Raw genomic sequence first — 17,756 nt, forward strand, 5'->3', positions numbered from 1 at the left:
GTGCATCCGAAGCAATGAAAACAGTCATTATGTAGCGTGTTATTATTAAATCAGGTTAACGCGCTTTCTGTGAAACGTCTAAACATTTCCTTAAGCATTTTAAGGAAATTGTTTTTTAGCCTACTGTAAAGAGTATTTTTATATACATAAATTTCAGTATTTAACAACAGTCTTAAATTATGAATGTGTATGCTGGAGTCATCATGACAAACACTACTGTTTGTTCTTATTCTGATGAACTTTGAAAACTCAAGTTAAAGTGCACGGACCACACCTTTATATACAATAATGTGTTTAATTGTTTCATTACAGCGGGTAAAATAAATATTGAACCATTTAAAACTGTTTTTCTCAGTAAATATATTCCTCAAGGTGCTGTTGAAATGCAATTTTCACCAGATGTCGGTAACAATCCAAATAATCAATACATACAAAGAAAAAACCCAAATAAGATCACAGATTAAGTAATGTATAATAAAATGGAATGAGACAGGGAAAAAGTATTGAACACATGAAGACCGGGCGGTGCAAAAAGGCATGGGAAGCCAAGACACCAGCTGAAATCTATGAGTAATTAGAAAGCAATCCTGCCCCTTTCAATGGAATTAAACATAAAATGGTTCAGCCCCAACTGATGGCATATAAAAGGGTGTCTCATTACCAAGGTGTCATCTCAAAATGGGTAGAAGCAAAGAACTCTCTCAAGACCTTCGCAACCTTATTGTTGCGAAACACACCGATGGCATTGGTTATAGAAGGATTTCTAAACTTCTAAATGTTCCAGTGAGCATTGTTGGGAAAGAACATCATTTCACCATAAACCAACCACGACAAGGTGCTCCTCGCAAGATTTCTGACAGAGGAGTAAACAGAATAACCAAAAGAGTGGTCCAAGAGCCAAGGACCACTTGTGGGAAAACTTCAGAAAGAACTGGAATTAACAGGTACAATTATTTCAAAGAAAACAATAAGTAACGCACTCAACTGCAGTGGCCTGTTTGCACGCTCACCACGCAAGATGTTAAAGCTTATTTAAAGTTTTCTGCACAACATTTAGACAAGCCTGAGAAATACTGGGGAATATAGTCTGGTCAGATGAGACCAAAATGGAACTCTTTGGATGCCGTAATGCACATCATTTTTGGAGGATAAATGGCACTGCACATCACCATACCAAAAACACCATACCAACAGTGAAGTTTTCAGGTGGGAACATCACGGTGTGGACTGTTTTTCAGCATACAGCAATGACAAACTTTTTATATATATATATCATCTAAGGAAACATATATTAACCTCCTAGGTTACTTGTAACAAGAACACGCATGGGAACCATGGGATTCATGTGAACCATCAATGACCAAGATTCTAGAATCTCACAATGGCCACTTTAAGACCAACAGTCTTACAAATAACCATGTACCCCTACAATAGTCAAAACATATATTAAAAATAGTTAGTGATATTCTATTTGCGGTTAGCGTATTTTTGTTTTGTTTTCACTTGCAAGCTGTTATACATAACATCACTGAAAATCACTTTGAACAAAACTTGAATATAAAATTAGAAAAATGTTAAAGCTTATTTAAAGTTTTCTGCACAACATTTTGACAATCCTGAGAAATACTGGGGAATATAGTCTGGTCAGATGAGACCAAAATGGAACTCTTTGGATGCCGTAATGCACACCATTTTTGGAGGATAAATGGCACTGCACATCACCATACCAAAAACACCATACCAACAGTGAAGTTTGCAGGTGGGAACATCACGGTGTGGACTGTTTTTCAGCATACAGCAAACAAACTTTTTATATATATATATATATATATATATATAATCGAAGGAAGGATGAGTGGACAAATGTACAGAGACATTCTTGATAAAAATCTGCTGCCATCTACCAGAATTGTGAAGATGAAATTAGGCTGGACATTTCATCAAGACAATGATCCCAAACACAGCCAAGGAAACTCTCAATTGTCTTCAGAGAAACTGCTAGAATGGCCCAGCCAATCGCCTGACTTAAATCCAAAAGAAAATCTAGAGAAAGAACTAAAGATCAGATTTCATAGAAGAGGCTCAAGGAACTCAAGATTTGAAGACTGTTTGTGTGGAAGAATGGGCAAAAATTGGGACAAATTTCTCCATACAGGAGGCATCTTGATGCTGTCATTACCAATAAAGTAACTGAGTACCTCAGATACTTCAAACTGAGGTTCACTCTCTGTTTTTACAGTTCCTTTAACAGATTTGAAAGTTTCAAATTTTTTTGTACAAAGTATTAAATACATTTCAGTAAGCGTGTTCAATACATTTTCCCTGTCTCATTCCATTTTATTATACATAACTGTAAGATTATTACTTTGTCTAGATAATAGCTTTTACGAGTTGATGAGTCTAGTCGATGGAACAATCAGAAGAACCGAGCCCGGGGACCAAGAATGAAACAGACACCGAAGTACAGTTCACTCAAAGTCAAAGTTTATTACAAATGGGTTCAGTTTATATATATGCAAAAGAGGAAGTGAGATTTGGGCTCAAATCCCTCACATTGTGGCACAGCGCATATATCACACATTGTTAGTTATTCCTGTCTAGGACAATTTATTAGTGCTTGGTTATACATCGGTGCCACTTATAACACACCATGGGATACATCCTTTTAAGAAAGCATATATCATCTAAGAAAACATAGATTAACCTCCTAGGTTACTTGTAACAAGAACATGCATGGGAACCATGGGATTCATGTGAACCATCAATGACCAAGATTCTAGAATCTCACAATGGCCACTTTAAGACCAACAGTCTTACAAATAACCATGTACCCCTACAATAGTCAAAACATATATTAAAAATAGTTAGTGATATTCTATTTGCGGTTAGCGTATTTTTGTTTTGTTTTCACGTGCAAGCTGTTATACATAACATCACTGAAAATCACTTTTAACAAAACTTGAATATAAAATTAGAAAAATAGGAAAGTAGAAAAGAAAGTAGAATAAGAAATCATCACTTCCTTCCCCTCTTAATCATAATCTTCCTGATCCTCCTAATTTTCATCGCTCTCATTATTCTCATCATTCTCATCATTCTCATCGCTGTCCGTCCCTATCTCTACTACTTGTCTGTCCACCACCACTGTTCCGTCGTCTGCCCTATCAGTCTCATCTCCTTGAACTTCTCTTTCTCCATCATTCATCAACTGGTAACTGTCTTCTTCTACTTGAATATCTCCTTCCATCACTTGGTAAACAGGGTCATCTACCTGAATTTCCCGTTCCTCTCCTTCCAATACCTGCACCTCCCTTCTTATAATTGGTGCAAGTGCTTCCTCATATAGATGTACATAATCATCATCATCATCTTCATTATCATTATCACTATCAAAATCAGTTCCCCATCATCTATTCCAAAAATAGCATGTACGGTTTTGTCCCTATCACAGTATATGCATCTTTTTCCCTCTTGAGTTATTCTATGTGGTACTTTTTCAATTGTTATACCGAATCTGGATTCTGGAATTACTACTTCTGGGCCTCTATAGGCTTTTACCTCTACCCAACTACAAGATCCTTTACAGAAATACAGACTGTGACCATATTTGCTTCTTGCTTCTTCTATATTGTTATACGTTCCGATACTCACAGATATAGGGTCACAGAGGAAGCTTAGACGTCCCCCTGCCCTTACCATGATCTTCAGGGGGTTCTCATTTGGGGAACTTCTAGTTAGTTCCCTTTTTATCACAGTTTCATTTCCCTTTTTGTTATATTGCGTCTCCCAATATAAACGTATGCTTATTGCTGTTATCCCAATAAGTGCTAGAATACCAGTTATTCTATTCATCCCCCACATCCCTCAAACTATATTTGATTTCAGGAAATGTGTAAATACTCGGGGTTAGGTGGCAACCCTTGGGTCTTCGTTTTTACTCTTATTTCTCCTTCAATCTTCTCAAATGAGTATAAGACTCTTTGCCCTGCCTGTTCATATCTCAGTATTATCCGTAAGTGATTTTGAGCTCCGTTCAATGCGCTTATCACTATCCCAATAATTACTTGGCCAAATTCAACAAGAGCATCATCAACAGTGCACTTACTGAAAGAGTCATGTTCGAATATATCCATAAGATATGAGAATAGATCAATTTGGCCCTTAGTGTACTTCAGGGGTATTAGGGGGTCGGCACTGTTGACTCAATGGGCCATCTATCTTCTTGCTTTGGGTGGCCCCCACCTCACAAAAGCTAGTTCTTTCCTCAGCTTAGTCAGTGCCTCACCCACCCGAAAATACAGTAAGGTGAATCCCCTTTTGAGATTCTATGTTAAATTGGAGCTTGCCTTCTCTCCTGAAGAACACGCCTTCAATCTCGAAGCGTGTATCCACTGCGGCTGGTAATCTGTCAGAACTCCTGTCCGGGTTACGGCAATTACAGTTGCTGGTCTGTGGTACTTTGGTTCTCCAACCTTAGTGGGCTTCAGACTTTTCACGAACACTCTTTGTCCTGGAACAAAACTATGAGTGGGGTTTTCTGAGGGAAGAGGAAGACACAGGGAAACATCAGCACATATAGAATTTAGCTTTTCGACAAGGGAAGTCACGTAGTCCTCCTGGATCACCTGCATGTCCCCTAAGGAAGAAATACCGGCACAGCCTTTGACCCACAGGGTCGGGAAAGGCCTACCCATTAGCACCTCGAAAGGTGATAACTTGGTAGTGGAAGATGGGGTCATCCGTATTTCGGTTAGCACGGCGGGCAACAAATCTACCCATTTTCTCCCCGTCTCGAGTGCGGCTTTCGTTAGGCGAGTCTTTAGCGTGCGATTGCATCGTTCTACGACTGCTGAGCTCTGTGGATGATACGGAATGTTGAAGTGCCAATCAATAGACAAAGCTTTGTCTAGGAGCTGTGTCACCTTTGACGTGAATGGCGTCCCGTTATCGCTTTCGACAGTTGAAATTATTCCATAACGCGGTATTATCTCCTTCGTTAAGATCTTTACTACCGTTTTAGCATCCTCTTTCGCGCACGGAAATGCTTCTGGCCACTTTGAGAATCGGTCAATGATGACCAAAAGATATTTTAGATTTCCTACCGGCGGCATGTGAGTAAAATCGATCTGTACATGTTGAAACGGTGATTCTGGGTGTGGCAACGCATCATGCTTAATTGCTTTGTGCGGATTTACCTGCGCACATGTTAGACATGCGTCCAAAACGAGTTTTGCCGTTTTATGCACGTCAATGCAATACAATTGATTAATTGCCTGAACAACTTTTGCACAGCTTGTATGAGACAAACCATGGTAGTGCCTTATTAGAATAATTAATCCTAACTTTGGTATTGCAATTCTACCCTTTTCATCTCTTATGATCCGAATTGTAGTCTAGAGCAAAAGCTTCAATTACTTCGCCTGAGTCTGAAACCACAGCATAGCCACAAAGGTAGACACCATCATAGGGCTTTGAACAAGACCCATCAACAAAGATGTGTTCCCCCCCATCCAGGGGCGTATCGAACAGATCGACCCTGGAAGAACAAGAGGTTGTCAGTTCGAAGATGCAATCATGATCAATAGTCAAATCTGTTATGTCCATAACACCTAAAAGTCCCAGCAAAGCAGGGTTGATGCTTGCTGTCGTTTGTATACTAAGATTTCTTGTAGCCAGCAGAATAGCCTCATACCCTGATCGCCTTTGCGCTGTCATGTGTTGTGTGTTTTACTACAGGGTTAATTGGTGTGTTGTATGGTGAATGTGTTGGTTGGAGGACACCCTGCTGGACAAAATTTTCAATCAAATGCTTAATACCTTCCTCTTTATCTTTTGACAAAGGGTATTGTTTAATGTAAACAGGCTTAGTTGTTTTAAGCTTTGCTTTATATGGTTCCATGTCAATGAAACCAGTGTCATCCTTGAACTGAGACCATAACAATGGGTTAATCATGGAGTCCACCGGTGTAGGCATGCTGTCACAGGAAACCGGCGTTTGTGAGCCGTTTGCCTGCTCACGTGTCGGTAATGGATCGATGGATGCCTGTAAACTGGACAGAAAAGAGAAAACAACTTGTTTTTTAGTAAATTTAATATCCATGCCCAATTTATGCATCATATCACGACCTAAAAGGTTCAGCGGAGCCCCAGGTATAATGGTAAACTTGTGAAAAAATGGTTTAACACCTTTAGCTTTAACCTCCAAGAGAGGTGTCACATGACATGCGATGTCAGTTCCTGTAATTCCCACAGAGTGAATTAGTTATTAGTTATTAAGGTAAGTTATAGGACCCTCATATTCGTTAGATGTCATTGACGAAGCATCTGCACCTGTATCAAGCAAAAATGTTTGAGGCTGCCCATTCACCATAAGGGTAAAGTAAGGCAAATCCTCTCCGCTATTTGAGAATACTAAGGTCATCATACATAATTCTGAACTGACTTCACTCTGTGGGCACCCCTATGCTTGGTTTGGGTGCCACCCGTGTTCTCGTTTCCTCGCTGTGGTGGACGTCTCCTATCATCAGAGTCATGCTCTGCAGGACGTGCTGGGGGCTGTGTATCCCCCCAGTTCACCTTCATTTCAGGTTCATTCTGCCTTTGCAACTGCCAGCAGTCTCGTTTAAAGTGGCCCTTCCTACCACAATGGAAACAGGTCATATCTGACTTCCCCTTTTGGTGAGCCCTTGATGGTTTGAGCTCGGGGTTAGAAGTTTGATTGCGGTTGTACTTCCCCTTTTTCTGGTGCCCTGTAAACATATCATTTTCTACTTTTACCGTGAAACCACCCGATGCATCTGACTCCCTTATCCGTTTTCCTTGAACTTCTACAGTCATTTCGTGCAAATTCGATGTGGTGATTCTGATCAATTGCGCTTGCTTTGTATTCATGTTATTCAACATTGTGTTAACAGAGGCTTTAATTCATTTGTCAATGGCAATTTAGAATCATCGGTCCATGCCCTCTGAAAGCGCACAAAAAATTCAGACACAGATTCTTTCGGTTTTTGCTTAGTACTGGCAGCAAACGATAAATCTTGTCTGCTTCCGAGACGTTCATCGAGAAAAACTCTTAATTCTGTGAAAAATGTGTCAACATTAACAGCTTTTTCCCAGAAGAATTCATGTGGGTTTTGCGACGTGCCACTGCCTGTAATTTTATCATTGTCGGGTGATAACGTGGGGCATTTTTGAACTATCATTTGTTCAGTTATATCTCCTTCGAGTGAATCACTCCCTGAAAAATGCGCATATTTTGTGTGCGTCTTTAAAACAGTCATATATTTTCCCATTTCTTGTGGGGACGGTAAACTCTTACAAATTGATTCCATATCAGATATTTTTAGCGGTCTTATATTTACGTTATTACCGACCTGAATCCAAACCATTGAATTCTGAGATGCGCCACGCGCATCTGTTTCTACCTGTGACAATTTGACTGTCTTTTTTCCAGATCTTATGCTTTCACTCGCGTCACGCTGTGCGCTCGGTCGAATGGTGTCGGAACGGTTTTTCAGACAAGTTGTCTGCGACACAGGGACTGACGGCAATGTTTCGGGCTGGCAAAAAGCCGATTATGATGGCGGCTTTTCAGATAAACCTTGCTTTGCAACATAAGCAAGCATTTGTTCTTTCTCAGGACCTTCGTCCCACACCTTTTTAAAATCCTTCCATACAGCGTAAGCTTTAAGCATGTATGTATAATCCCATTTCGGGTCACCCCATCCTTCTTTCACCATACTTTTTGCCAGTTCGATTCCGTCATCAGAAAACGAACCGTCCCTTGGATACGGCGTATCAATTTGCGGTGTCATTTTCTCTGACCACCCTGCGAGATTACTGACATATGGTTCGACATAAAAACCTCGATCATTTCTATACATAAATGCGTTTGGCATTTCGCCAGGCAATGGTCTCGAAACCGAATCTTTCACTTCAAAAATTGCAGTAAAGCGAATAATGCAGAAATCAAAATAATATAGCAGCAATGGAAACTTGAAATGAGTTTCCCCTTGTTAGAGTAGTGTTTTTGGATTAGTGTTTTAGGAACCCTTGAATGTTCAATCGACCAACTGTTTCAACTATATTGCATGTATCGTATTGTGACCGTGGGTGAATCGGTTCATCTTCTTTTTCTGGGTGCTTTCGTTGTGAGCTCTCGCGTAACTCCTTTGCACCTTCTTTTTCAGTCACACTATATCAACATGCGATACCAGTTTAACAATTTTGTTTCTGTTCAATGATTCAAATATGCGTCATATTTACTTCAACCAAAATTTGTCAATCAAATATTTGTCAAATAAATATTTTAAAACACTTACACTTTTAATAGTAGGTCTGTGCCCAATCGTCGGTGCGCCTGTTGCTTCAGCTCAGCTTTGGTCACTTGGTTCGAAGAGGTTTTCCCCCTTTCACGGACGAGCCCCCAAATTGTAAGATTATTACTTTGTCTAGATAATAGCTTTTACGAGTTGATGAGTCTAGTCGATGGAACAATCAGAAGAACCGAGCCCGGGGACCAAGAATGAAACAGACACCGAAGTACAGTTCACTCAAAGTCAAAGTTTATTACAAATGGGTTCAGTTTATATATATGCAAAAGAGGAAGTGAGATTTGGGCTCAAATCCCTCACATTGTTGCACAGCGCATATATCACACATTGTTAGTTATTCCTGTCTAGGACAATTTATTAGTGCTTGGTTATACGTCGGTGCCACTTATAACACACCATGAGATACATCCTTTTAAGAAAGCATATATCATCTAAGGAAACATTTATTAACCTCCTAGGTTACTTGTAACAAGAACATGCATGGGAACCATGGGATTCATGTGAACCATCAATGACCAAGATTCTAGAATCTCACAATAACTTATTTATTTGGTTTGTTTTCTTTGTATATATGGATTATTTGGGATGTGAACGACATCTGCTGAAAATGTCATGTCAACAGCACCTGAAAAAAATGGTGACATGTTCAATATTTATTTTACCCGCTGTATTTGTTTAAGACTTTATGTTGATTTGCAGTTAAAGGGGAAATTCATAGTGTCACATTGTGGTAACAATAAAGAACAGATTCAGTGTGTTTTTATCTAAATATGATGACGAATAATGCATCAAATTGAGCCTACTATGGACGTTTGATTTAGTGAAAGTGGTTCATCTTACTGTAGACTTATCTCTCTACATCTGAGTTTATATCCACACAATACTGATTGCCACTAGAAACGACATTCAAGGGTAAATAGTTTAGTTTACATAGCCTGTAACAGTTGTTTGTATTTCAACATTGTATTTTTGTTTGTATATGGTTTTCTCATTTGATCTTTTCATTTTTTGCTTTAAAGCCAGTTATATTGTACTGCCATGCTGTATGTATCTTTCTAGTCACATTACTGGATATTTTAAGGCAAGAACAACTCCAGCTAGATTCTTTCAGATAAATTCCAGGCATAGTGCACATGCATTAGAACAAAGTAGTTTGTTTATGTGCTTTGTTTATTAAATATGTAATTTTTTTAAATAAATATATGTTATCATTTTTTAAATGTGTTAGTTTTGTTACTTGTCGTCATCAATAACAGTTTCTATCTTTTTTTAGGAAATGTTGTTTTAGAAAACCTCCGGGTGAAAGAGAATGCTCTGGTAAGTGTGTACTGGAGTGGACAATGCCAAACCATGCTAACCATTCCCCAAAAAATTTTAATTAGACTTTAGATGTTTTATTTGTTATATTTTAGTCACGTTACTGGTACTACAACACAAAAGCAAGCCATATTATTCATCATGACATGAATGTGTTTGTTGTAGTAACACTTTGGTTAGTCTGTGGCTTCTTCTAAATCACAAGATGTGACAAAACATTTACCGTGACTTTTTGATCACTGGTACAGAACAAAATAATAATTTAACAATTTGTAATGTTCATTATCACAAAACAGACACATTAAAGATAATTTAATTACCATTTGTTTGTGCTTTAGAGTGAATTTGATGTCCCCTTTAAAGTGAAGGCTGGTCAGATTGGTGAGTATCCAAAAATATATATTTTCTGTAGTTGAGCTATTAGTATAATCACCATAGTATGTGTAGTGTAGCGAAAAATCTATTTTGTCTATCATTCAGGCTTGTGCGTAAACACTGAGACTGTTGTCAAAACCTGTCTGTAAAGTCTGTATTCCAATATAGTTTCGCTCATGCTTGATAATGGTGATTGAAGTTTTTTTATTCATGTCTGGCTAAATGTACCTTTTTTAGGATATTCTTGATACATTAAGATGTTCTGTATTCGTATATTAATGCACCACGTGGATACTTCAAACTGAGGTTCACTCTCTGTTTTTACAGTTCCTTTAACAGATTTGAAAGTTTCACATTCTTTCATTCATGACTAAACACTTTGGTATTTCCTGGATGTTAAAAAAATCGAATGGCGTAGTGTGAAAAATTAGCAGTATGACACTGTAGTGAAGATTTAAAAGACCTAAGAAATATATTTTGGTTCTGTATAAACAAACGTCAATGCACTGTTGTCTTGCTAACAAGCAGGAGATTGTTAAAGAGGTTATCAGTTTGTTATCACATGATGCGTCGGATGACTTTGAACAATTTGCCATGATGACAGGTTGTTAAAAGTTATAAGTTAACAAGAAGGACATGATCATCTAGGTAATATATTACCTATAATAAGCAAACATTTTCTTTCTAGTCAAACATTGTACATAATACACATATTTGATGTTTTCCCCAAAAAACACCCCCTGTGGCAACTATGCAAAAGCAAACCTTGTGTTGTCTTTAAATAATGTTCTTTCTCACATTTTATCTGTGAGACACACAATACTAAGATTATCAGAAGGTATGATTTTAGTTAAGTCCACACTATTAGGTTTCTTAACTTGTTAAACTGAAAATTCCTGTTCTAGGTAAACTGACTCTGAAGATCCCTTGGAAAAACCTTTACAATGAGGCAGTGGTGGCGACGTTAGATGGTTTATACCTTCTTGTGGTTCCCGGTGCAAGTGAGTTTGTATTTCACTGCCTTAAGTTTTTCTTGTTATTCACTATATAATGTTCACAAAATAAAACCAATTACTCTACTAAAACTAAAATATTTAAGACCATGTGATTTTATTCATAGCATTTTACTGCGTTTGCTGCCATCCTGTTATAACATCCCTATAATCATTACAGTATGGCAGTTCTGTTTGATTTATTTCTAACAGATGAATTCTTACCAAACTGGTGAAGTGTCCTAGAAATACTGTACAAAGAAAATATGTAAATATTAAATAAATGCAACATATACCAGAACACAAATAATCTATACTTACTTTTATTTTGACTTTGACATTTGTATTAAAATCATAATTTCAGGTAAAGTACACATTTATTAAAATTTTTGAATGTTATACTTTCACAATTAACAGTCTGACTAAACATCATCCCTGAAATTTAACCATTTAACCCCTTGAAGGTATAGTTTACCCAAAAATGAAAATTCTGTCATTCAGTGGCTGCTGATGCACAATTTATTTGAAGGGGCGCAACAAACCATTTTACTTGTGATGTAAACGTATCATCACTTCTTGGCTTAAAAGAGGTTGAACTATCAAAGCATGTAAAAGTGTTTAGCAATTCTAGAAAATTATTTGGAAGATAATATATGAAGTGCATATGTTCTATTCGTATAAAGTTGGGCATTTTTGTCTCACATTGTTTTTTTACATGTTGCAGCTCAGTATAAATTATACACCTCTCCTTACAAGGGTAAGCCAGGTGCAGTGAGGGTGGTGGATTGGGAATTACACCAATAAGTGACGTCTCTGTTTGTATGAATGTAGCCTTTCTTTTATACTTTATCAAACCATTTTTAACAACATCTTTTGGCAGCATTTCATTTTACAGGCCTGTTCTAAATGTACGTACAGTAGTACTCACTGTACTAACCCTGAACTTAAAGTTCTGTACATGTAGTTACCAGCATTTTGTTGGTACCAGCAAGTTCATATACTGTCAAATAAAATGCAGCCATATTTTCTACATTTTAGGGTCATAATGGATAATCATAACATTTAAATGATACATTCTTTATTTGAGTGGATTTGATATGTGTTTTGACAGTGTCCCAATCAGGTGCATTGAATATGAATTCTTGTTAATCAAATTGAAATGTGATTTTGTTATGTTGGGCAGAACTTTCATATTTCTGAGCTCTGGGTTATCTTATAAACTGATTGATTCTGTGAAATCTGCCACATGACTTATTATTGAAATCATTGAAATTGTGTCTTCTACTCTTTCTGTGCGTCTCGTGGAATGGAGACAGCTGACTTCCACATGCCTAATTACTTTCAATGACCTTTTCTAGATTATACACAAGCTTTTTGATTTTCCTTACGTACATCTCAGATACATGCTCCTTACAATCCAACAGAGTTTACTCGCTTCAGAACAAGATAGCATTATACATATATTCTGTCTTTAATGGAAAAATAGCCACAGGAACGCCACAGCATTTTTTTCTTCATAGAATAAACAACAACAGAATAATTCCTATTAAGAATCCAGTTTAGAGGATTCTTCATAGGGATTAAATTATAGAAACAGTGCCAGCACATACTATAGCCAGAATTACAGTTTCTCTTCCATAGTAGTTTGCTTGAGGAAGCAGCTATGAGCAACTTAAGTCAACTTGACTAAACAGCATTAGGGCCCATTCATGCAGAATGTGTTTTTTTCCATTCCATTGCATTCATTTTCCATTATTTTTCTATGGAAATACGCATTTGACAGATGTGCGTTACTGTTATAGTCGTGTCTTGCATCTTATTCATTGCCTCGCACATGAGCGCCGTGTATTTTGGATGCTGTGTTAAGTCAAAAGCAGTTGACCAATCAGAAGACTTTGGAGGCGGGGAAAGCTTTGCAAGCTTCTGTTTACTGTTTAGTAGCAAGTTGGCATGACATGGCAACATGACGGAGACGTCTTGAGACCCTCGCATTCTACGCTGCGCTTTTAAAAAAATTCCTGAGCGCTGCTAGCGTTTTTAGACGCAAAGACACATTCTGTGTGAATGACCCCTTAGAGTGCAGCAGTTTATGAGACACTTACCATCTGAGCAGTGCACAGAAAGCTGATTTTATTTACTGTTATTACACAACATGACTGATGTAAAAACTTTGACATTTTTTTCATTCCTACTGTACATGTGTGTCTGAGAGGACTTGCTAGTCTTGTATAGCAAGATTGACTTTTGGCTTTGTTGGTTCCACATTTCAGACTTGTATTTTTTTTACCAAGAACTTTCACTTTTTTGTTCTAAATGCCTTAAATCAAACAAAACTCTGAAAATCATTCAAATGTGTACCTGGAAATATTGGTGTTAGTGTGCTTGTCCTCAAACCAACTCCTGAGTTGAGTCAACCAATTAGATTTCTATTGCTGATTTCAGTCAGTTGCCGATTTTATGTCTAGTATGGATCACATTATCAGTGGATGGTCTATGGGGGTGTTATCTGTGTGTGTTTTAATTCAAGATGGTGTAATTGACATGAATAACTTTTTGGTGGCTATGTGTGTTTTGTGTTTTTGAAGCGATTAAGTACGATCGGGTTAAAGAAGAGCGATACCAGCAGGAGGCCAAGCAGAAGGAACTGCAGCGCATTGAGGAAACTCTACAGCTGGTCGCACGCAGAGGTGAATTACCTGTCTTTACATAACATTGGCAATGTCCTCTTTTCTTCAAGGTCTCTACCTTCTATCCGCACACCAATCCATCTATACTTCTGTCTTTAACAATTGTGTGTGTTTGCATTGTGCTGCATCTGATGGATGGCAGGCTCTCAGGCTGGAGAGTTTGTGTTTAATCTGGAGAGTTATGTGTATAAGAGTCCACCACAGGGTATGTACAGAACCCACTGCAGTGGAAAAGCAGTCGAATGTCTATCTTCTGTTTTAAGAAGCATGAATTTATTTATATGACGTGTTGAGAGTTTGTATAAAGGGCTCATGTAAAGAAACTTTAACTTTCTGGCTGTTTTTATTGTTGTGCTTCTGTGCATTTTTGCACAAGCGTTTGCATGCATGTGCATTTATCTGAAATTCTCTTGTCCTGTCTCAGTCTCGTGTGAATGTTTGAAAAATTTGGTTTAAAAACTCCATTTTTAAAAATCATGTTTTTTATTATGTTAAAATGTTCTTATGTGTTTGATGTATTTTTTTAGTTATTATGACTCAAATAAAAATAAACCAACTGCCGTTTGATTGATATTAATTGGACTGCACAATCAAAATGGAATTTAGAGTTTTTTTAAAAACAGAGTTATCTCATTTTGGAACCAAACTCTTAGTTTATTGATGTTCCCTTTAATTCTTTTCTACCTGACCAACTGTTCTCTTTCTCCCAATGCTGCACTTTTTAAGACAAAGGATGTAAGCTAAAAAAGCATAAAAAAACCTTTAGGAGATCTAAAAAGCATGAACATAAAGCAGGTGGGTGGCTGCGACTGACTGTGATCGACTTGAGTGGAGCCCCAAGCATGAGCAAATATTGTTGAAAACTGTATTTTGTTTGTTGAGTTCATATGCTTAAAGATGTTTGGTTGATTTGGTGCAGGAGGCAATCATGTTAAACCTGTTTGTTTTTATTAATTTTAGAGAAGCTACAGGAAGAGAAGAAAGACACGTTCACTGAGAAACTGGCGACACAAGTTATCAAAAACCTCCAAGTAAAAATCACCAGCATTCACATCAGATATGAGGATGATGTGAGTATTGACTCTGAAATGCATGTACATATTCACACCTGATGTCATGAGGGTTGGTGACATCTGGTAACATTCTTTCTGTATCTTAAGGCCCATCTCTAAAATGTTGTCTCAAGCCTTGTGAATTTTAATGATGGCCCTGCGCAGGGTCGGTTTATCCAATGGGCATTTTATGCACAGCCCCAGTGGCCCATGCGCGCCTGGGGTCAAAGCAAGGGGAAGAAAATTGTACATAACAGTGTTTCTGCCAAATTCATTCTGCCGTGGGCTTCTCAAAACTGACAATAGAAACTGAGAATGTGAATGAGAACAACTTTATTGTTGAAGCCTAAATATAATCTATGAGTTAGTTTTAACATGTATTTGGAGGTGTTTCCATGCCAATAATGAATCTGATGAACTGCCTTACTTAAATATTTAGCCTTCATTATTATAAAATCCACAGTGCTTTTACATGCATTCCAAAAGTAAAGGCCTAGGCTTCTTATTATATTCATTGATGCCGTTTAACACATTACTCGCTTACACGAACGTCGGTCGTGAGGTGCTTGTTACACAAATAAAGTTTAACAAATGGACAAATTTCTCTTAAAGTATAATCATTGACAAAGACGGCCCTTTTATTCTTGGAAAAAATTAATGTTATAAGAAAATATTTGAGAATTGCACTTCTTTAGCAATTCCTGTAATTTACCTTAAGTTCTTATATTTTCTCTTAAGAACAGTTTTGTGAATCTGGCGTGTTTGTGTGGGAATTATGGAAGAATCTGATCAAACTGAAATAGTGTAGGTGAGGCAGTGTGTGCTTGCATATGCCAGTGAGTTACGGTATGCTGAAAAATGTCTTAATATTGATGCTGCTGGTCCAGGAAAGCATTGTTGCAATCATATGGTGTTAATTGTTTATTTAATAAAATGGACTCACATAATAATTCAACAACCTGTTTTGGTTATACAAGTATTATACAATAAAATAATCATATAAATTAATATTAACATAAATAAAATTAAATATAAATAGTTGTATTATAAGACACTAGCCAAATACAAACCGGAAGTTAACTGGGGGTCAGGCGCATATGCGTCTGATGAAATTTTATTTTAAAGGCTAATTCAAATCTTTATTGTGCGCATGTGTGTGGGCGGTCTACAAGACACCTGTGCCGAGGGGCCTCTGAATTCTTAATCCCGGCCTGGCCCTGTGTTTTATAAATGACGTGTGTTATTTGTGTGCCTTAGGTGGCGGACCCTCAGAGACCCCTCTCTATGGGCATGACTCTTTCAGAACTCAGTTTACAGGTAATGTCTCCAAATAAGAATAAAAAAGCCATATAAAGTAGTAATTTGTTGCAGTCCAATACATTTTTTTTGTCTTATAGACAACAGATGAGAACTGGAAGACATGTATTCTCAATGAAGCAGCCCAAATCATCTACAAGGTCTACTCTTTACACTTCTCTTATTTTTCATTATGCTTTGTTTGATTTTAGTCTAAGATTATGTTTCTAATTTCTTTGTGTATGTGGATTAAAGCTGGGCCGCCTGGAGTGTTTTTGTGCTTATTGGAATGTCAACAGCCCAATCTTCTACAGAAGCTCCTGGGAGGAGATAGTGGTAATGTGCACTTAGTATTTTCTGCTTATTTTTGTGACCCTGTCTGTGAAAACCTGCCTAAAGTCTCATTATCTAATTATGAGACAACAAGCATCAAAGTTTGATTTCAACCAGTAGTATCACCAATCTTTCAATCTTTCACTTTGCCCCAATAATAAAGATATCAAGGTTATATTTTCACAAAATGTTACAAGAAACCGGTTATGGACACCCAGGAAGAGTTGCATTAGTTCGTCCCATCTAAGGCTTATGATGCAAGCATAAATAACGCACCTGCTTCTCTCTGTGTTTACATGTATGGCCGAGCGTAGGAAGTCCTTATAGGTGCTCACAGTCAGACAGCCATTTCAACATATTCTTGGTTCACCAAAAGTGTCCTTTGAAAAGTGTAATTTGCTGGGTGCATATTGTTACAAAAACTCACATAACACTTGAACCGTAACAATGTTTTTTTTATGGTTTGAGCCAAGAAATACATACAATGTAGTTCACCTTTTTTCCTCTGTAAAACATTATTTGATCTCAGAAGCTAGAAGAAGGACATTTTTATAAAGTATTAAAGTTCAGTATATGTGAGGTTCACTATTTGAAGATTTGTTTTTCTGAGATATCGAAGCAGTGAAGCAGGCTTCAGGGTGCAACAGTAGCTAATCGCTTTCTTCATCTCTTATCAAGGCTTGTGAGAGCAGAGTAAAAGTGATGATGGTTGAGTTTGCTTAGCTCATATCTCTCTTAGTCTCTTCCTCACACAGAAGCGAATGTCTTAACAGACTCACAGTGGTTTTCATAATCAACACAGCAGAACAAACTGTCTCATCCAGATAACACAGTTGCAAACTCACAGTTACAGTCGTATCAGGAGGTTAACACATACATCTACAGTGCATCCGGAAAGTATAGCGCTTCACTTTTTCCACATTTTGTCATGTTACAGCCTTATACCAAAATCGATTCAATTCATTATTTTCCTCAAAATTCTACAAACAATACATCAGGAACTGGGAGACTAGGATCGAGGGAAAGATGAATGCAGCAATGTACAGAGACATCCTCGATGAAAACCTGCTCTGGACCTCAGACTGGGGCGAAGGTTCATCTTCCAACAGGACAATGACCCTAAGCACACAGCCAAGATAACAAAGGAGTGGCTACAGGACAACTATGTGAATGGCCTTGAGTGGTCCAGACAGAGCCCAGACTTGAACCCGATTGAACATCTCTGGAGAGATCTGAAAATGGCTGTGCACCGATGCTCCCAATCCAATTTGATTGAGCTTGAGAGATCTTGCAAAGACGAATGGGAGAAACTGCTCTCATTCGGCTGTGTCGTGACAAAATGTGATAAAAGTGAAGCACTGTGAATACTTT

General features: G+C 37.7%; 1 protein-coding gene across 3 annotated transcripts in view; it reads left to right on the forward strand.

Moving 5' to 3' along the window:
* The window catches only part of vps13c (vacuolar protein sorting 13 homolog C), a 55,645-nt gene that overhangs the window by 454 nt on the left and 37,435 nt on the right, over window positions 1-17,756 (forward strand). For 2 of the 3 annotated variants that reach the window (XM_079459029.1, XM_079459030.1), the window contains exons 2-10: window positions 9,607-9,650; window positions 9,989-10,031; window positions 10,931-11,026; window positions 11,742-11,774; window positions 13,603-13,704; window positions 14,665-14,774; window positions 16,014-16,073; window positions 16,154-16,213; window positions 16,308-16,388. In XM_079459029.1, the coding sequence (XP_079315155.1) occupies window positions 9,607-9,650; window positions 9,989-10,031; window positions 10,931-11,026; window positions 11,742-11,774; window positions 13,603-13,704; window positions 14,665-14,774; window positions 16,014-16,073; window positions 16,154-16,213; window positions 16,308-16,388 (629 nt within the window). The remainder of the gene's footprint in view (window positions 1-9,606; window positions 9,651-9,988; window positions 10,032-10,930; window positions 11,027-11,741; window positions 11,775-13,602; window positions 13,705-14,664; window positions 14,775-16,013; window positions 16,074-16,153; window positions 16,214-16,307; window positions 16,389-17,756) is intronic. The other variant, XM_079459031.1, reaches the window with a different exon arrangement.

The sequence above is a fragment of the Barbatula barbatula genome (genome assembly GCF_947034865.1).
Source record: "Barbatula barbatula genome assembly, chromosome: 1".
Taxonomy (NCBI): Eukaryota; Metazoa; Chordata; class Actinopteri; order Cypriniformes; family Nemacheilidae; genus Barbatula; species Barbatula barbatula.